The sequence below is a fragment of the Macaca nemestrina genome, chromosome 11, assembly GCF_043159975.1.
Source record: "Macaca nemestrina isolate mMacNem1 chromosome 11, mMacNem.hap1, whole genome shotgun sequence".
Taxonomy (NCBI): Eukaryota; Metazoa; Chordata; class Mammalia; order Primates; family Cercopithecidae; genus Macaca; species Macaca nemestrina.
Window position 1 is genome coordinate 20,209,787 of NC_092135.1, and position 19,380 is coordinate 20,229,166.

Sequence of the window (19,380 nt, forward strand, 5' to 3'; positions counted from 1 at the left end):
AAAATATGTACCTCAACCTAAACCTTGTACTTTGTAAAAATTAACTCAAATTCCGCTGGGCTGGTGGCTCACGCCTGTAATCCTAACACTTTGAGAAACCAAGGCAGGTGGATCACCTGAGTTCAGGAATGCGAGACTAGCCTGGCCAACATGGTGAAACCCTGTCTCTACTAAAAATATGAAAATTAGCCAGGCGTGGTGGCGGGCACCTGTAATCCCAGCTAGTCAGGAGGCAGAGATGGGAAAATTGCTTGGGAGGCAGAGGTTGCAGTGAGCAGAGATCGTGCCACTGCACTCCAGCCTGGGTGACAGAAGTGAGACTCCATCTCAAAAAAAAAAGGAAAAAAAACTCAAATTGCATTATGGATCTAAACGTAAAATGTGAAACTATAACTCTTTTAGAAGAGAGCATAGGATAAAATTGTGACCTAGGCTTGGGTGGACAATTCTTAGTCACAAAAATCATGATCCATAAAGAAAAAAATGGATGAGTCGTTTTTTATCAAAATTTAAAACTTCTTTTTAATAAAACATTAAAAAGGATGAAAAAACAAGTCAAATAATTTTCTTGACTAGGAGAAAATATTTTATGAAGCATATACCTAGAATATATAAAGACTTCTCCAAACCTATCAGTTAGAAAGCAAATAATCCAATAAGAAAATGGGCAATGGGGCCAGGCATGGTGGCTCATGCCTGTAATCCCGCTACTTTGGGAGGCCGAGGCAAGAGGATTGCTTGAGGCCAGGAGTTCGAGACCAGCCTGGGCAACATAGTGAGACCCGATCTCTTCAAAAAGTTTAAAAAATTAGCAGGTGTGGTGGCGTGTGCCTGTAGTCCCAGCTAGTCAGGAGGCTGAGGTAGGAGGATTGCTTGAGCCTGGGAGATTGAGGCTCCAGTGAGCCATGTTTATGCCAGGGCCCTTCAGCCTGGGCAGCAGAATGAGACCTCAATCTCAAAATAAATAAACGACTTTTTGGACTTTTTTTTTTTAACCAATAAAATATAGAGTAGTAGTATATTTATTTGGGATATGTTAATTTTTATAAATATTCAAAAGGTACAAATGAGTACACAGTGCAAATTGCATCTCCAGTTCTCTCTCTGTAGGCAACCACTGTTGCTGGTTTGTTGTACATCTTGGGTCTCATTCCACAGTTTTCTATGGGCTGCAATGTTTGTTACTAATACTGTTACTGTACTACAGGGGATTTTTTGTAAAGTCATTCATCACAGGCAGGATGATAACCAGGGCCACGAGGAGGCACCTCCGTTTTGGTACCCTATGATGGGTTTCATATGATCAGGTTAATGATCTCCTTTTGTTTTCCTTTTTTTTTTTGAGATGGAGTTTTGCTCTTGTTGCGCAGGCTGGAGTGCAATGGCACAATCTTGGCTCACTGCAACCTCTGCCTCCCTGGTTCAAGTGATTCTCCTGCCTTAGCCTCCCTAGTAGCTGGGATTACAGGTGTCCACCACCACGCCTGGATAATTTTTTGTATTTTTAGTAGAGATGGGCTTTCACGGTGTTGATCAGGTTGGTCTTGAACTCCTGACCTCAGGTGATCCACCCACCTTGGCCTCTCAAAGTACTGGGATTACAGGCATGAGCCGCCGTGCCTGACTGTCTTTTCCTTTTTAAAAAAATTGAGACAGGGTCTTGCTCTCACCCAGGCTAGAGTGCAGCGGTGCAATCATAGCTCACTGTGGTCTAAAACTCCTGGGCTCAAATGATTCTTCCACCTCAGCCTCCCAAGCAGCTGGGACTACAGGTGTGTGCCATCATGACCAGCTAATTTTTTTATTTTTAGTAGAGATGAGATCTCTTTTTGTTGCTCAGGCCAGTGCAGAACTCCTGGCCTCAAGAAATCCTCAACCTCACAAAGTGCTGGAATTACAGGTGTCATATGATTTGGTTCTGTGTCCCCCAGCAAATCTCATCTTGAATTGTAATCCCCACATGTCAAGGGAGGGACTTTGTAGAAGGTGATTGGATCATGGGGGCAGTTTCCCCCATACTGTTCTCATGATAGTGAAGGAGTTCTCACGAGATCTGATGGTTTTGAAAGTGGCAGTTTCCCCTGCACTCTTTCTATCTCTCCTACCACCTTGTGAAGATGTGCCTGCTTCCCCTTTGCCTCCCACCATGATTGTAAGTTTCCTGGGGCCTCCCCAGCCATGTGGAACTCTGAGTCAATTAAACCTCTTTTGTTTATAAATTACACAGTCTCAGGTAGTATCTTTATAGCGGTGTGAAATGGACTAATACAAGGTGTGAACCACCACGGCCAGCCTAGACTTCCTTTTCAATATTAATGTATATAAAAGGAAGGTACATTTGATCATTTAGTATGGATTCAGCTGAAACAATCTTCTGTGGTATTGGAGACACACACAAACACACAGACACACACGCACGTGTGTGTGTGTGCATGAACACCCAGAGTAAAGAACTGAATATTTGTGTCCCACCAAAATTTATATGTTGAAATCTTAACTATCAACGCGATGGCAGTAGGAGGTAGGGCCTTTGGGAGGTAGGTTATGAAAGTAGAGTCCTCAGCCGGGCACGGTGGCTCGTGTAATCTCAGCACTTTGGGAGGCCACGGCGGGTAGATCACGAGGTCAGGAGATCGAGACCATCCTGGCTAACATGGTGAAACCCTATCTCTACTAAAAATACAAAAAATTAGCCGGGCATGGTGGCGGGTGCCTGTAGTCCCAGCTACTTGGGAGGCTGAGGCAGGAGAATGGCATGAACCCAGGAGGTGGAGCTTGCAGTGAGCTGAGATCCGGCCACTGGACTCCAGCCTGGGTGACAGAGCGAAACTCCATCTCAAAAAAAAGAAAAAAGAAAAAAGAAAGTAGTGTCCTCATGATGGGATTAGTGCCTCTTATAAAAGGGACCCCAGAGCACTAGCTAGCTGTCTCTCCATCAAGTGAGCATATGAGAGGTTGGCAATCTGCAGTCCAGAAGACAGCCCTCACCAGACTCAAACCTGCTGGCACCCTGATCTCAGACTTCCAGACTCCCAAACTGTAAGAAATAAATTTCTGTTTATAAGCTACCCAATCTATGGTACTTTGTTATAGCAGCCAGAACTGACTAAGACACACACACACACACACACACACACGTACACACACATCTTATGCATGAGTCTCAGAGTTTACTAGCTAATTGCTGCTCAGAGATTAAACTTTCAGAAGAGCGTCTTACCAAATGTGTTTTTTTATGATTACACTTAAAAATAAAATTGTAATATATGATTGTTATGAAGTATTCAAGCAGCACAAATAAAGTAGTAGATGGAGTAGGCTGTCTGTTGTTTCTTTAAAGGGAGGCTCTTACCTCACTGCTGCTGATGCTTTGCAAGATGATGTTTTGATTTTTGGTAACTATCATCATATCAGTTGGAGAAGAGCTTGTATCATGACAAATGTCAAGCAATGACTCAGCATGTCTTTCTATCAAAAGAAACATAATAGTACGTTTTGATAAGATTCATCTCCAGCAATTTCAAAGGAAGAGCTAGCTCTGTGTTCTAAAATCAGCTCCATTGTGTCAAACATTTTCCTGAAATAGTGGTCTGGGATCCTGATGAAGCTTCTGGCACTAATTTTCACAAGAAGGGATGTGAAGACAAGAGTCCACAGAGTGGATCGCTTACTATTTTTTTAAAGGCTTTGATGGTAACTGCTATTGCATAAGGACAAAAAAATCAAACAGGTACTTTGAGATTTTGGGCAAGTGAAATTTTTTAGAGAGTTAGGATGAATCAATCATCCTTTCTGATCTGAGTACCCACTAAATTTTAAGCTGTATGAGAAATTAAAACTTTACAAGAGTCAGATTTTAGTTAAACTTAAAAATCCAGTTACCTCCTACTTAATGTCTACATCGTCATTGCAAAACCCTCTGTAGGGTGCTGGGACATGAGTAAGAACTTTTTAACCATTAAAGCTGTCAGCAGTTCAAGGTTAGGGGACCCTCTTCTCCAGAGCTGTGCAGAGGAAGGACATCTGTCTTCCATGTTTCCTGAGGATGTCCCATCATTACGGACTTCTATTGGTGGAAAATTAGGAGACGCTTCTTGGACTCTTCCAAATAAACCCTGAAAAACTTCCATGTATTTTTCAGGGTACTGAAGACTTAGTGCCGGCTCAATCGATATTGGATTTTCTTTCTCTGAATCTGTGCACTGCCCTGAAGCCCCTGAAGTTATTTCTTGGGGATTGAGGATAATTTCTGCACAATTTGGCTAACAACTGAAATCAGAGCAATACAGGGCCTTACAGACCATCCTATAATTTAAAAAATTTAGATCGCTCAAACTTTCTTCTTTAGTTTGTAGAAGGGAGTGAATCATGAAGTTAAATTAATAGTAATCAAGAGTTACCACTTCAAATGTTTGGGAGTAATGGTTTGTGGTAGGCAAAGTTGCTAAGAGAAACCCTAATGATGAGCTGGAAATCACATTTGCTCTACAGTTGCCCAGGACAAAGACACTCAGCTCCTCTGAGCACACTTCTTATCTAGTGATTAAAGCCACATTAAATGGACAGAGTTCCTAACACCAAACAGCAGACTCCCAGTTTGTACCCTAGGGACATCCCCTCCTGCTATCCTGGCTTCTTCAAATAAGCATTGGCTTCTTTCAACAAAAACTCCCTCTTTCAGTGGCTCCTCTGCTTATCTTGTAGTGGAGACAAAATTGACCAAGTGACCTATACCCAGACCTTCCATTTCTTCACCATATTTTCCTGCTTTAGTCTCTGCAATCTATCTTCTGCCTACGTCTTGCCATTGAAACGTCTCACATCCTTACCACATCTGCTTTGTAATCTCTTTTCCAATTTAACATTGTTTCCTGCTCCTTTCTTCCTGCAACCCTCTTCTGATTCTCCCCCTCCTCCTCCTCTCACTTCCTGAGTCCTGATGTCCGTACCACTCCTCTCTATCTGTATGTGCACCTCCTCAGCTCAGCACTCTGCAATTTTCTCACTCTCATCAATCCCTCAACAACCTCACCCACCATGATGTCCTCACAATCTCCTCTCTGTAGAGAACTCCCAAACTAGCCTTTCAACCAGTCCTTTCCCACAAGCCCAGTCCTACAGAAACTTGCTACTTGAAAAGTCCCAATGTGCTCCCATTTTGTTGGTTGTATTTCCATCATCCATACTTTACAGGCCTTAAAATTTAGTCATCTTTGACTCAACTTTTGTCTCTGCGTCTCCGCTGTCAACGTCACAGCTCGCAGTTCTGTGAATTGTTCTTCCACAATGTCTCCTAGATCCACCACTCCCAGCATCTCTCAATCTCACGCCCCACCCAAGGACTCATTCCCTAGTTCTTACCACCACACATATGGGCACTTCTATAATTTCTTAATAGAGATCCCTGCCTTTTCCCTCAGATGTATCCAACACGATAGGAACAGGTTAATATTCCTAGAGCATGGCCTTGATCATTCTCTGGCTTAAACTTCTTTAGTGTCTGTTTTATTTTTTAAAAAAGTGATGTCCTTCAGCCTGACATCTAAGGCTCACCCCTCCATGGACCCAGTTTCTTTATGTATCTGACCTTTTGTTTCTCTTTTCCCTGACATGAACTTTCAGTTCTAGTTTCTTGTTTGCCCCTGGGATAAGCCATGCTCACTCCCAGCAAGGGGCCTCTGCTCCACAAAATCAAATTGCATCCTTTTTTCAAGGGTCAGATCAAGTCTCACCTCTTTCATGAAACATTCTTAGGTATAGCTTTGTCCTCTGCCCCCGAAGCTTCAAACAGAAAGCGAATCAAACAATAAAGTCAGGCAGCTTTCACAAAGTCACACGCTGCTCAGTGGCACACTTTTCATTATACTTCTTGCTGTGGCTGTTTCTATGTCTTTGATTGGACTCTTTTCCCACCTATATCAAACCTTCCCACAGTTATCCAGCCTTCAGGAACCACTACAAGTCCTTCTTCCCCTTTCAAGTTTACAGCAAGCTCTTTCTCTCTGACTTACGTGATGTGTCCCTGACCATGCTGTATATTTTCAAAAGTTTAAACCTTGCATTAGACTTCTTTGCATCCCCCAGAGCACCTAGTCATGGGCCTTGTACAGAGTCACTGCTCCATAAATAGCCGTGGACTTGATTTCTTTTTTTTTTTTTTTTTTTTTTTTTGAGACGGAGTCTCGCTCTGTAGCCCAGGCTGGAGTGCAGTGGCCGGATCTCAGCTCACTGCAAGCTCCGCTTCCCGGGTTCACGCCATTCTCCGGCCTCAGCCTCCCAAGTAGCTGGGACTACAGGCGCTGCCACCTCGCCCGGCTATTTTTTGTATTTCTTAGTAGAGACGGGGTTTCACCGTGTTAGCCAGGATGGTCTCGATCTCCTGACCTCGTGATCCGCCCGTCTCGGCCTCCCAAAGTGCTGGGATTACAGGCTTGAGCCACCGCGCCCGGCCTTGATTTCTTTAAATGGATCCATCAAACAGATGTAGAAAAAGAAAGAGTTCTAACAGGAATTTTTGGGTTGGGAAATTATGCACGTGGAGTGAAAGTATTTACCTGGTTTTGGCATAGAACTCATTAAAATGTCCAAAAGCTTCTGTTTCTTTGAACTCTCTATTTGTGACACATAATGTATCGCTGATTTTCCACTAAAATCACAAAGTTTAGGATCTCTAGGAAGAACAGAATCAACATTAAAGTTTATTTAGTTGAATCTGTTGAAAAAAGAAAACTAATATGAGAGGGCAAATATTTACATCAAATAAATAAAAAGTAATCTTATGTAGTTTGGGGATAATAATAATTATTTCAAAATGTATGAATAGAGGATGACAATTTTCCAAGATTTTAAATGAAAGGAATTTGCTGTATATCTTTATTCCCATCCCCATTCTAAAAACATTCTAAGATTTGCAGAGAATTCCCAACTTTGGACAAAATTTTTATAATTCTTTGAGGGTGCATAAAATCAAGTAAAGATAAAAACATCTTTTGTTGGGTTTTTTTTCACACTTTTAAATTTTTTCAATGAGTCATAAGGATAAAAACATTTTGATAAACGATTGTCTTACCATTCCAAATAGCTCACTTGATTTTTTTTCTTTTCAATAATTAAGCTAACTGCTGACTTTCTTGATATTTCTTTTTTCTAATGCTAACAGATAGCTCTTTTATGATTCAAAATGGTGGAATGGCAGAGAATCTTCTCTTTAAAATTAAGCTGATACTTTTATTTCATGGTCTCTTGGTTGAGTGGAGCAATCTTGTCATAAAAACCACAGTGTGCCTCTCTACATGACCTTTTCATTCCTCTTTACTTGGCCTTGTGGTTGGTAAGCCCAACTGGCTGATCTTAGGACCATTTACAACAGCACAAGTCTCTTCTTCTCCTCTCTATGTTGTACTGAACACTTGCATTAGATATCGGCTCAGAGAAATCCAAAGTCAAATGATGAGAATTCCATTAATAGATTATAGTGAGGGGAACAATGATGAAACTGGCTTTACTTGTCCTATTCTAGGACAAGGAGCAAGTTGATCATGGTCTCTATTCTAAAATCTTTGAATTTGAATCTCTTCGTTGCTGTGGGACAGGGTAATGTGTCATGAGCCACAGTAATATTCTCTTATGGACTTTTCTTCATCAAAGATTGTAATTCAAAAGAAATAGCATAGGACTGAAAATTGGGGTTGCCACTACCTTGATATGTGACTTTAAGCAAGCCACTTAACATATTTGCAGAGAATTCCCAACTTTGGACAAACATTTTTATAATTATTTAAGGATGCATAAAAACAAGTAAAGGTAAACTCATTGGGACCTCTCCTCATCTGCCTAGATTAGGGTGTCTCCAAGTGGCATATCTTGATTTCCGGTATTCTGGACCCCAATCCAGACCTACTGAACATCTCTGGGGTGATGTCCAGGAATCTCCACTTTCATCAATCGGCCAAACTATTTCTCAGCACTAGTCTGAAGTAGCTTCAAAATTCCCTTTTCATTCCATTATACTAACTGATCCTTTTACAATATCTTGTGTTCTTGACTATAATTTTGTTCTTGAAGCTCCCTCCTCCTTTTTTTTTTTCCAAAACAAAATTCATATGAAATGCTGAGAAAGAGCTCAGGCCATCTGTTCTTATTTGATGACAAGATAACTAAGTAACAGCTTTAGGAAACTGCAATTGTAACATGAGAGATTGCTTATTAACCTTCTTATTTTAAAAAAAAGTTCATTGTTTATCTCCCCCGCCCAAAAGAGCATTTGACATATAGTAATGTTAAGATAACTTGAAAACACTATTAGAAATTGCTTTTCAAGGCCGGGCGCGGTGGCTCAAGCCTGTAATCCCAGCACTTTGGGAGGCCGAGACGGGCGGATCACGAGGTCAGGAGATCGAGACCATCCTGGCTGACACGGTGAAACCCCGTCTCTACTAAAAAATACAAAAAACTAGCCGGGCAAGGTGGCGGGCGCCTGTAGTCCCAGCTACTTGGGAGGCTGAGGCAGGAGAATGGCGTGAACCCGGGAGGCGGAGCTTGCAGTGAGCTGAGATCCGGCCACTGCACTCCAGCCTGGGTGGCAGAGCGAGACTCCGTCTAAAAAAAAAAAAAAAAAAAAAAAATTGCTTTTCAGACATTGACAGTGTTTTCTGAAATAATTAGTAACATCTTGGGGGTTGAGAGCTGGATACTCAAGAATTATTTGACATTCCCAGTAACTACTAAAACACTACTCACTTCAAGAAATGAAACAAAGAGCTGGATATCATAAGAATAATAGGTAGCAAATTTTAAAAACTGCACATCACTTTGCCACTGTGAAGTCACTTCTATGACGGTGTGCGTGCATTTGGTATATATAGTAGAAAACAGCCTGGAATCCCTGCACTTTGGGAGGCCAAGATGGGAGAGTAGCTTGAGGGCAGAAGTTCGAGACCAGCGTGGGCAATATAGTGAGATTTCATCTCCACAAAAATTAAAAATTAGCCGGGCATAGTGGTATGTGCCTGTAGTTCTAGCTACTCAAAAGGCTGAGGCAGGAGGATCCATTGAGCCCAGGAGTTTGAGGTCACAGTGAGCTATGATTGCGCCACTGCACTCCAGCATGGGCAACAGAGCCTGTAAAAAAAAAAAAAAGAGGAAAGAAAGAGAGAGAGGAGGCCGGGCACGGTGGCTCAAGCCTGTAATCCCAGCACTTTGGGAGGCCGAGACGGGCGGATCACGAGGTCAGGAGATCGAGACCATCCTGGCTAACACCGTGAAACCCCGTCTCTACTAAAAAATACAAAAAACTAGCCGGGCGAGGTGGCGGGCGCCTGTAGTCCCAGCTACTCGGGAGGCTGAGGCAGGAGTATGGCGTAAACCTGGGAGGCGGAGCTTGCAGTGAGCTGAGATCCGGCCACTGCACTCCAGCCTGGGCAACAGAGCAAGACTCCGTCTCAAAAAAAAAAAAAAAAAAAAAGAAAGAGAGAGAGGAAGGAAGGAAGGAAAGAATGAAGGAAGGAAGGAAGGAAGGAAGGAAGGAAGGAAAGAGAAAGAAAGAAAGAAAGAGAAAGGAAAAGAAAAGAGAAAAGAAAAGAAGGAAGGAAGGAAGGAAAGGAGAGAGAAGAGAGGGAGGGAAAGGGGAAAAAAGAAGCTATGTGTCTCGGTTTACATGTGATTTCTGTAAATAACAATGGAATAGACACCCTTCGGCTGGGCTGACTAACTGCTCGTACTCACGCATGATGCCTTAGGAGCTGGGACAGAACTTCCACAGGTCTGTACGCTGGTAACATGTCAAGACTCTCAAACAGGTCCACATCTCTCACAGTCAGCATCAGAGGGGTCAAGCCATGTTGGTTTGGGAAATTTATATCCAGGAACTCTTCAGATGCCTTTAAAAACATGCGGCTTTATTTCTGTTGTGTTTTTACTGCATAGCTCTTTATGCTAATCTTTGCATTTTCATTGCTTGGCCAACTCTTCACTATAACTTCAATATGTTCTTTCTGAGTGTCTGTCCTGAAAGGGAACTGATGAGGTGAAAGAACACAAGCCAGAAAGACAGATCTGGGTTTCAATCTCAGCTCCTTAAGGTGGTTATTTAACTTCCCTGACAAGTTGTATCAGGGACACCCAGTTAAAAGGTGATCAAATTACCCTGATAAATTGAGGGTATCCAGTTAAATCATGTGTAATTTTCTTTTGGGATGTATTTATGCAAAATATTATTTGTTGTTTATCTGAAATTTAAATTTAACTGGGTGTCTTGTATTTTTATTGGCAAAATCTGGCAACCCTACTTGCTAAACTTCAGGGCCCTCAGCTGTAAGGTGGAATAGTAGTGTCTTCCTTGTAGGGTTATGTTGCTGATTGGGGCTAGAATGTAAAAAGCACTTAGCAGAGTGTCTGACACACAGTAAGTGCTCAGTAAACATTCACTGAATGAATAAATAATTCATAACAATATAGCAGCTCAGCCGGGCGTGGTGGCTCACGCCTGTAATCCCAGCACTTTAGGAGGCTGAGGCATGTGGATTGCTTGAGCCCAGGAGTTTGAGACCAGCCTGGGCAACATGGCAAAACCCCATCTCTACTAAAAATACAAAAAATTAACCAGGCCTGATAGCATGCACCTGTAGTCCTGGTGACTCAGGAGGCTGAGGTGGGAGGATCACCTGAGCCCGGGAAGGTCGAGGCTGCAGTGAGCTGTGATCACGTCACTGCACTCCAGTCTTGGCAACATAGTGAGACTCTGTCTCAAAAAATAAAAAATAAAAAAAATTTTAAAAACAGCTAACTTACCTGTATTTATATAGTCAAATGGAGGGAGGTATATGGATATAATTTGATGCCTTAATGAAAGTAAAACTTAATTTGGATAATTCAAAACTGAAAAGCTACCGCAGGCCAAAACACCTAAATTGTTCATTTTATAGACCAAAGAAATGCACTGATTTCATCTCTATTTCACTTTATGCTGTGTCAATATACTCAGTGTCTCTACCTCAGCTTCTCTAGGGACAAACTAGAGAGAATGGTATTACTTCAGCAAGGTACTGTGGGAATTAATTAGTTAACTTTTTTTTTAGTCTCTAAGAAGAAACCACCTCTGATATCAATGTTTATTATTAGTTAGAACCAACATGAAAATTTTGAACTGAGAATAGTCTCGTATTAGCATATCAATTCAGCATCTGTTGATCAAAGTATAGATCCAGTTACAGGTACCAGTTTCTTAAAACTTGGTTCCTAATGTTTAGGGGTTAAAAATGTGGTTATAAAAACAGACATTGGGCCAGGTGCAGTGGCTCACGTTTGTAATCCCAGTACTTTGGGAGGCCGAGGTGGGCGAATCACGAGGTCAGGAGATCGAGACCCCGTCTCTACTAAAAATACAAAAATAAAATTAGCCGGGTGTGGTGGCAGGCGCCTGTTGTCCCAGCTACTCCAGAGGTTGAGGCGGGAGAATGGCATGAACCCAGGAGGCCGAGATGGCACCACTGCACTCCAGCCCGGGTGACAGAGCGAGACTCTGTCAAAAAAAAAAAAAAAAGACATTACATTACAATTACAACTACTGAAAACACCATTAAGTAAAATACATTGTCTTTCAAAAAAATTTTCTAAGCCTCAGTTCGTGATGTTTGGCAATTTTAGACTATCATTTAGTCCAACCAAAGAATTTGAAGTATTGTTTGGTTTTGTTATATCTCTCCTTGAACTGTACCTGACTGGAATATCTTTCACTTTTTTCTTTATCTGTTTGTGTCTTTATCATAAGGGCTTAGAAGAAACTGTTTCTTAGCAGCAATTGATTTTCTTTCAGTTGGAAGATCACATGGTCTGACAGTCTCTTTGAAGGTAAATGCCAAGAGCAGGCAATTGCCAGTCACCAATAATTAATGTCCTTGGTTATGCATATGATTTTGCAAATTGCTTTCTGAAAAAGTATCTGTAAGTAGAAAATCTAAACAAGAGGATCAATACCCTGAGAAGAGCCCTTTAAAAATGTATCCTCTGAACTCCTTTCATAACAACTAAATATTATGCAAGGCATAGGCTCTCTGATTCCCTTTTCAGGATAAAGATAATAACAGCAACTGGTCCAAAGGGATCTAAGCAGCAATCGTACAAATGGCAGCGATGCCAAGGGAACTCCTCTGAGCAAGTTGATAGTGGTCCTCTGGAGGCTTCCTTGGAGCAAATCATTTCCCAGGGGTGTTGTGTGACTTCTAGCATCCAGCCCAAGGAAGGTGGAAATCGACCTGCTCCTATGTTCCTTTATTATCTTGTTTTCCACCCCAGTGTTCTCTTTGATCCCTTTTCTTTTTTATATATTCTGTCTGAAACTTCCTAGGATTACATTGGAAAAGAACTCATTTTTCTTTAAAAGGAGTCATATGTAGTCTGTCCCCTTTTCACCATCCACTCACCCACCCAAAGATGGAAACAAATATCAACTAACCAGTAAATGTTGAACTTGCTCAAGATCACCTTGCCATGAACTTTGTAGAAGTTGCATTTGGGGAGCCTGGATTCTATTAACTGCCAAGAGTTGTCTTTGGATATTGCAATTAGCTACGTGAATTGCGGTTCGATTGCTGTAATTGCAAAGGGTGATATCTACTCCCCTTTCCAGAAGAAATCCAACAACCTGCAAAATGACACAGTCTTAGTTAAATATTTTTAAGTACCAACAGTGTCTTCAGAGCTGGGTGGAAAACTGACTTAGGCATGGCTCTGATTCATTGGGAAGTGGGTGACTGCTATTTGCCCTTCTTAATTTGGGAAACAAAAATCTCATGACATGCATGATTTTTGGATACTCTTTTTTGGAGGGACTAGAGATCCATGAGTATTGTATGTTAAACTCACACAAAACATTGAAGTTTTATAACTGTCTAACATCGAGAATACAAAATCAAAGGGAGGAGGCATGGTGGTGTGCACCTATAATCCCAGCTACTGGGAGATTGAGGCAGGAGGATCACTTGAGCCCGGGAGTTCAAGGCCATCATGCACCATAATCCTACTGTGAATAGCCACTGCACTCTAGCCTGGGCAACATAGCAAGATCCTGTCTCTAAAAAAATACAAAAACAAAGATGATTCAGGCTTACTTATTCTTGAATGTTGCAAGTATTTCTGCAAGTGTTTCTAGAAAGAGAGTAAACTCTATTCAGTATGGTAAGGGGACAGATTGCCCAGTTGCGAGTTAAGAACTGTCCTTGGTCCTGAGACTGCACCAATGAACAAGACCAGTAGCCAGCCTTTAAGGTATTTGCAGTCTACTGAAGAACAAAGACACTTAAAAAAAAAAAAAAAGGTAATTGCAACATGGGGTGATAAATGTAACAAGAGAAGTGAATACAGGAGGCTGATGGGGGCACTTTGAGGAAATTTTTAAAGATATCTTGGAGAGTCTGCAAAGACTTCTTGGAGAAAGTGATGTCTAAGCTGAGACCTGAAGAATCAGACTCAGCCAGGCACACTGGGAGAAAGATTGTTCCAAGCAGAGCATACAATGTGAATAAAGTACAGTGTGTACAAGAGGGCAAGTAATATTCAAAGCTCTGGAAGGAGTTAGGTATGTCTAGAGCTCAGGATAAGAAACGGAAGGGAAGGAGATGTGGGTGGAGAAGTCAGCAGTGCCTGAGTCCTGAAAGACCTGACAAACCCCTTTGAGGAGTTAGGGCTGTGTCTTCAGGGCAATAGGCAGACAGTGAAAGATTTTCCTCAGAAAAATGACATACTCGGGTGAGTGTTTTAGAAAATCACTCTGGCTGCTGAAACAGATTGATGTGGGGAAGAAGGGAAGTGGGGAGACCGGGGAGTAGACTACCACAGTTGCCTCATGGAGAGATGACAGTGACTGAACAAGAGAAATGGTAGTGGAGATTTAGTGACTGAGGGCATAATCTAGGAACATTTAAGAGGTGGAATTGACAGAACATAGCCACTTATTCAATGTGGGAGTTAATGGTGAGCCAGAAATCAAGGATAATTCCAAGATACTGTCTTCAGTGTACTTTTGTCTGTCTTCTGTACTGCCACTGCAGACCAGGCTGCCATGGTCCCTTGCCTGAAGCAATGGAACAGCCTTCTCTCCATATCAAGTGCTTCTGCATGAAACTCACTAGAAAGGCCCAAATCAAAAATTCAGATAACATCAAGAGATGGGAAGATGAGAAGAACTTGGAGCCCTCATACCACCATTTCTGCTGGTGGAAGTGTAAATGGTGCATCCACTTTGAAAAACAGTCTGGTTTGGGAGGCCAAGGCAGATGGATCATGAAGTCAGGAGTTCAAGACCAGTCTGGCCAAGATGGTGAAACCCCATCACTACTAAAAGTACAAAAATTATCTGGGCGCCGTGGCAGGTGCCTGTAATCCCAGCTACTTGGGAGGCTGAGGCAGGAGAATTGCTTGAACCCAGGGGGCAGAGGTTGCAGTGAGCCGAGATCATGCCACTGCATTCCAGCCTGGGCGACAGAGTGAGACTCTGTCTCAAAGAGAGAGAGAGAGAGAGAGAGAAAAGAAAAGAAAACCAGTCTGGCAGTTCCTCAAATGATTAAACATAGAACGCCCCTATGATCCAGCAATTCCATTCCTAGGTATGGTACTCAGGAGAAATGAAAACATATACCCACACCACAACCTGTGCACAAATGTTTACAGAAGCATTATTCATAGTAACCAAAAGGTGAAAAGAACCATTTTCCATCCATGGATTGGATAAATAAAATGTTGTATATCAAGACAATGTGATATTATTTGGCTATAAAAATCAAGTACTGACACATGCTACTACATGAATGAACCTGGAAAACATTATGCTAAGTGAAAGAAGCCAATCACATACTGCATGATTCCATTCATATGAAAGTCCCAAATAAGAAAAGTTATAGAGGCCAGGAACAGTGGCTCATGCCTGTAACCTCAGCACAGGTAGGTAGGCTGGTAGGCCGAAGCAGGTGGATCACTTTAGCTCAGGAGTTCAAGACCAGCCTGGGCAACATGGTGAAACCCTGTATCTATACAAAAATTAGCTGGGTGTGATGGCACATGCCTGTAGTCCCAGCTACCCGGGAGACTGAGGCAGGAGGATCACCTCAGCCCAGGAGGTAGGGCCTGCAGTGAGCTGTGATTGTGCTACTGCACTTCAGCCTGGGCAACAGAGTGAGACCCTGTCTCAAAACAAACAAATAGACAAACAAAAAACAATAAAAAAAGAACAGCTATACAGAAAGAAAGTAGATAAGTGGCTGCTTAGGGCTGGGGTGGAGTTGGGAAGAAAGGATAGAGAGTGATAGCTAAAGGATATCAGGTTTCTTTTTATCTTCTTTTTCTGGAGATGAAGTTCTTTTTGAGATGATAAAAGTGTTCTAAAATCAATTGTGAGAATTGCACATTAATACGAATATTCAAAAAAAAGGAAGTAGCCACTTTAAGTAAAAGTAAATTGTATGGTATATGAATTTTATCTCAATAAAGCTGTTTTTGAAAATGCCTTTGCATGCCTTTATGGCCTTGCATGATCCAGCACCTGTCTGCATTTCCAGTTTTATCTTGTGCCAGTCTTCATCCTCCCTCTGCAAGATCAAGTCACCTTTCTATACTTCAAATGTACAAGATTTCTTTTTCCTTCATTATTATTATTATTATTATTATTATTATTTTGAGATGGCGTTTCACTCTTGTTACCCAGGCTGGAGTGCAATGGCGCGATCTCGGGTCACTGCAACCTCCGCCTCCAGGGTTCAAGTGATTCTCCTGCCTCAGCCTCCTAAGTAGCTGGGATTACAGGCCCCCACCACCACGCCCGGCTAATTCTGTAGTTTTAGTAGAGACGGAGTTTCTCCATGTTGGTCAGGCTGGTCGCGAACTCCTGACCTCAGGTGATCCGCCTGCCTTAGCCTCCCAAAGTGCTGGGATTATAGGCGTGAGCCACCGCTCCCAGCCGACTTTTTTTTCCTAACCAAGGCCTTTGTCTTTGCTGTTCCCTCTACCCCAATTGACCTTCATTTATGTCTTAGCATAAATACAACACATCAGAAAGGATTTCTTGACCGCTTTATCAAAAGAGAAGCCCTCTATTGGTTACTTCAAAGTACTAATAACAATTTGTAATTTTTTTTTTTTTGAGATAGAGTCTCGCTCTGTCGCCCAGGCTGGAGTGCAGTGGCGCGATCTCGGCTCACCGCAAGCTCCGCCGCCTCCCAGGTTCACGCCATTCTCCTGCCTCAGCACCCGCCCCCACGCCCAGCTAATTTTTTTGTATTTTTAGTAGAGACGGGGTTTCACCGTGTTCGCCAGGATGGTCTTGATCTCTTGATCTCCTGACCTCGTGATCCGCCCGCCTCGGCCTCCCAAAGTGCTGGGATTACAGGCGTGAGCCACCGCGCCCGGCCCACAGTTTGTAATTTTTTAAAGTGCTTCTTGTTTCCTTATTTGTTGTGTTTCACCTTCCCTCAAATGTAAGTCCCCAAGGACAAGAGATCTTATCACATGAACAAATATTGTATGAATGAGTGAGTGAATGGTTTAAGATAAATAGATAATGATGCCTTAGTTTAATTCAATTTCAAATAATTAAATGTTTATTTGATTTAATATGATGGGTAACACTGATACTGGTGTCCCTCAGGAGGGTAAGGTTTGGGAAGAAAGACGATGAAGATAATTTTGGACCTGTTGTGTTTGGGATGTCTATAATATACAAGTGGAGATATTTAGTTGGAGTTCAACATTGTGTGTGTGTGTGTGTGTGTGTGTCCGATATGGGCTTGAGAATCACGGGCCATCCTCACATTATTGAAGGACACCAAAATTTAAAGGATGAGAAGAAAGAACCCATGAAGGAGACTGGATAGAAGTTGCCAGAGAGGTAAGGGGAAAAACCAGGAGGAGGTCAAGGAAGAAAACACTTGAAGAAAAATTGGAGTCCAACGGTGCTAAGAGGTAGAAGTGGCAAAGGACATTATAGGGGACATTGGCAAGAGTTTCAATGGAGCAGTAGAGGAAGATGTCAGACTGCAGTAGTTTGAAGAAGTAAGCAAGTGGGGGCAGTGAGGATAAACCAGTAAAACATTCTTTTTTTTGTTTTTGTTTTTGACAGAGTCTCCCTCTGTTGCCCAGGCTGGAGTGCAGTGGCACTATCTTGGCTCACTGCAACCTCTGCCTCCCAGGTTCAAGCAATTCTCCTGCCTCAGCCTCTGTAGTAGCTGAGACTACAGGCACCCGCCATCATGCCCGGCTAATATTTGCATTTTTAGTAGAGATGGGGTTTCACCCATGTTGGCCAGATTGGTCTCAAACTCCTGACCTTAGGTGATCTGCCTGCCTCGGCCTCCCAAAGTGCTGGGATTACAGGCATGAGCCACTATGCCTGGCCGTCACCTGGTTTTTGACAGCAGACCCTGATGGTTTATGTGATTTGTTCAGCTGAATGGATTCAGGACTTTGGGTGGCATTGTTGAGGTGATTACTGTAGATTGGCCTCCTCCTGCTGCTTGGAGTTCTGTTGACAATAGCTTTCACTGAATGTTATATGAGACAAATTGATGAATCTGGCCCTAGCCTCTGTTGGTGAGATTAATCAGAGTGGCCAACAGACTGGTGAGATCATGAGAAAAATCATCAGATGCCAAGATAGTGTAGAAATGAGGGGTGGACCTTGTTAGGAGGCACGTCTCCATGGGTCTCTTATATTTCTGCAGGTCTTGTGAGCAAAGGCACTGATTGCTTTTATTCCATGCAAACTTTTCAAGCTTATTTGTATAGTGAATGGCTTTGGAAGATAGAGATAGTGTCTCCTTCTCCAGCAAAGAGTAGCTTTGCTTACTGCCCATTGTAAATTATTAGGGATTTCCAAGTTGAGGGTTCCTCTGCTGTTATGCAACCCACTGCCTGTTCAGGGGTCACCTGGTCCTCTTCCTATTACTCAGTGGGAATTAGGGCTTAGGGAACGGATACAAAACTGCTAAAATTCTGACTAATGCTATTGTTATGAATAAACACACTGCCCTTTTGCTCTGATCCAGTAGTTCTTTCTTCTGCTAGGAATCCAAGCAATTCTGGCAAGCTAACTCATTAGCTGCGAGTAGGGTAAAATCTCAGATCCTTCATAGTTCTCAAGAGATGTCTGCAAGTGAAAAGGCCTGAGAAAGGAAAGGAAGTGGTTGCAGGAGGACGTGGGATCAGTGGAGGTGTTTGCTTCTTTATGCACTGGCAGAAGGCACTTATCTAAGCATTTTTAAATGCTGATGGAAAGAAGCATCATTGTTTGTAATAACAAGAATCTGGAGACCACCCAGATGTCCACCAGAGTAGCATAGGCAGATAAATTGTGTAGGCAAATAAATTGTGGCATATATATATATATATATATATATATTTTTTTTTTTTTTTTTTTTTTTTTTTTTTGAGACGGAGTCTTGCTCTGTCGCCCAGGCTGGAGTGCAATGGCCAGATCTCAGCTCACTGCAAGCTCTGCCTCCTGGGTTTATGCCATTCTTCTGCCTCAGCCTCCCGAGTAGCTGGGACTACAGGCGCCTGCCACCTCGCCCGGCTAGTTTTTTGTATTTTTTAGTAGAGACGGGGTTTCACCGTGTTAGCCAGGATGGTCTCGATCTTCTGACCTCGTGATCCACCCGTCTCAGCCTCCCAAAGTGCTGGGATTACAGGCTTGAGCCACCGCGCCCGGCCTCTATATATATATAGTTTGAAGAAGTAAGCAAGTGGGGGCAGTGAGGATAAACCAGTAAAACATTCTTGTTTTTGTTTTTGTTTTTGACAGAGTCAAATATATATATGTTGTTTTTTTTTTTTTTTTTTTAATGAGATAGAATCTTGCACTGTTGCCCTGGCTGGAGTTCAGTGGTACGATCTCAGCTCACAGCAACCTGTGCCTCCTGGGCTCAAGCAATTCTCATGCCTCAGCCTCCCAAGTAGTTGGGATTACAGGTGTGCACCACCATGTCCGGCTAATTTTTTGTATCTTAATAGAGATGGGGTTTCGACATGTTGCCCAGGCCGGTCCCAAGCTCCTGACAGACTCAGGCAATCCACCCACCTTGGCCACCCAAAGTACTAGGATTACAGGCATGAGCCACTGCGCCTGTATTGTGGCACATATTTTTATCTAATGGAACACTAGATAGCACTAAAAATGAAAAACCATAGCTACACTTTGTGTTTCAAAATAGAGGAATCCCAAAAACATGATAGTGAACAGAAGCAGCAAGTTATGCAGGAACATGGCTGGGTACAATGGCTCAGGCCTGTAATCCCAGCACTTTGGGAGGCCGAGGTGGGAGGATTGCTTGAGGTCTGGAGTTCGAGACCAGCCTGGCCAACATGGTGAAATCCCGTCTCTACTCAAAATACAAAAAA

At 42.5% G+C, this 19,380-nt stretch overlaps 1 protein-coding gene across 6 annotated transcripts in view; it reads right to left on the reverse strand.

The window, feature by feature from the left end:
• Positions 1–19,380, reverse strand: part of LOC105492553 (mitogen-activated protein kinase kinase kinase 19) — an 83,617-nt gene that overhangs the window by 55,152 nt on the left and 9,085 nt on the right. For 4 of the 6 annotated variants that reach the window (XM_071072643.1, XM_011759769.2, XM_071072642.1 and 1 more), the window contains exons 3-6: positions 12,452–12,640; positions 9,724–9,878; positions 6,555–6,670; positions 3,353–3,468 (exon numbers count right to left, since the gene is read on the reverse strand). In XM_071072643.1, coding sequence (XP_070928744.1) covers positions 3,353–3,468; positions 6,555–6,670; positions 9,724–9,878; positions 12,452–12,640 — 576 coding nt within the window. Of the gene's footprint in view, positions 1–3,352; positions 3,469–6,554; positions 6,671–9,723; positions 9,879–12,451; positions 12,641–19,380 lie in introns of those variants that run through there. The other 2 variants (XM_071072644.1, XM_071072645.1) reach the window with 2 other exon arrangements.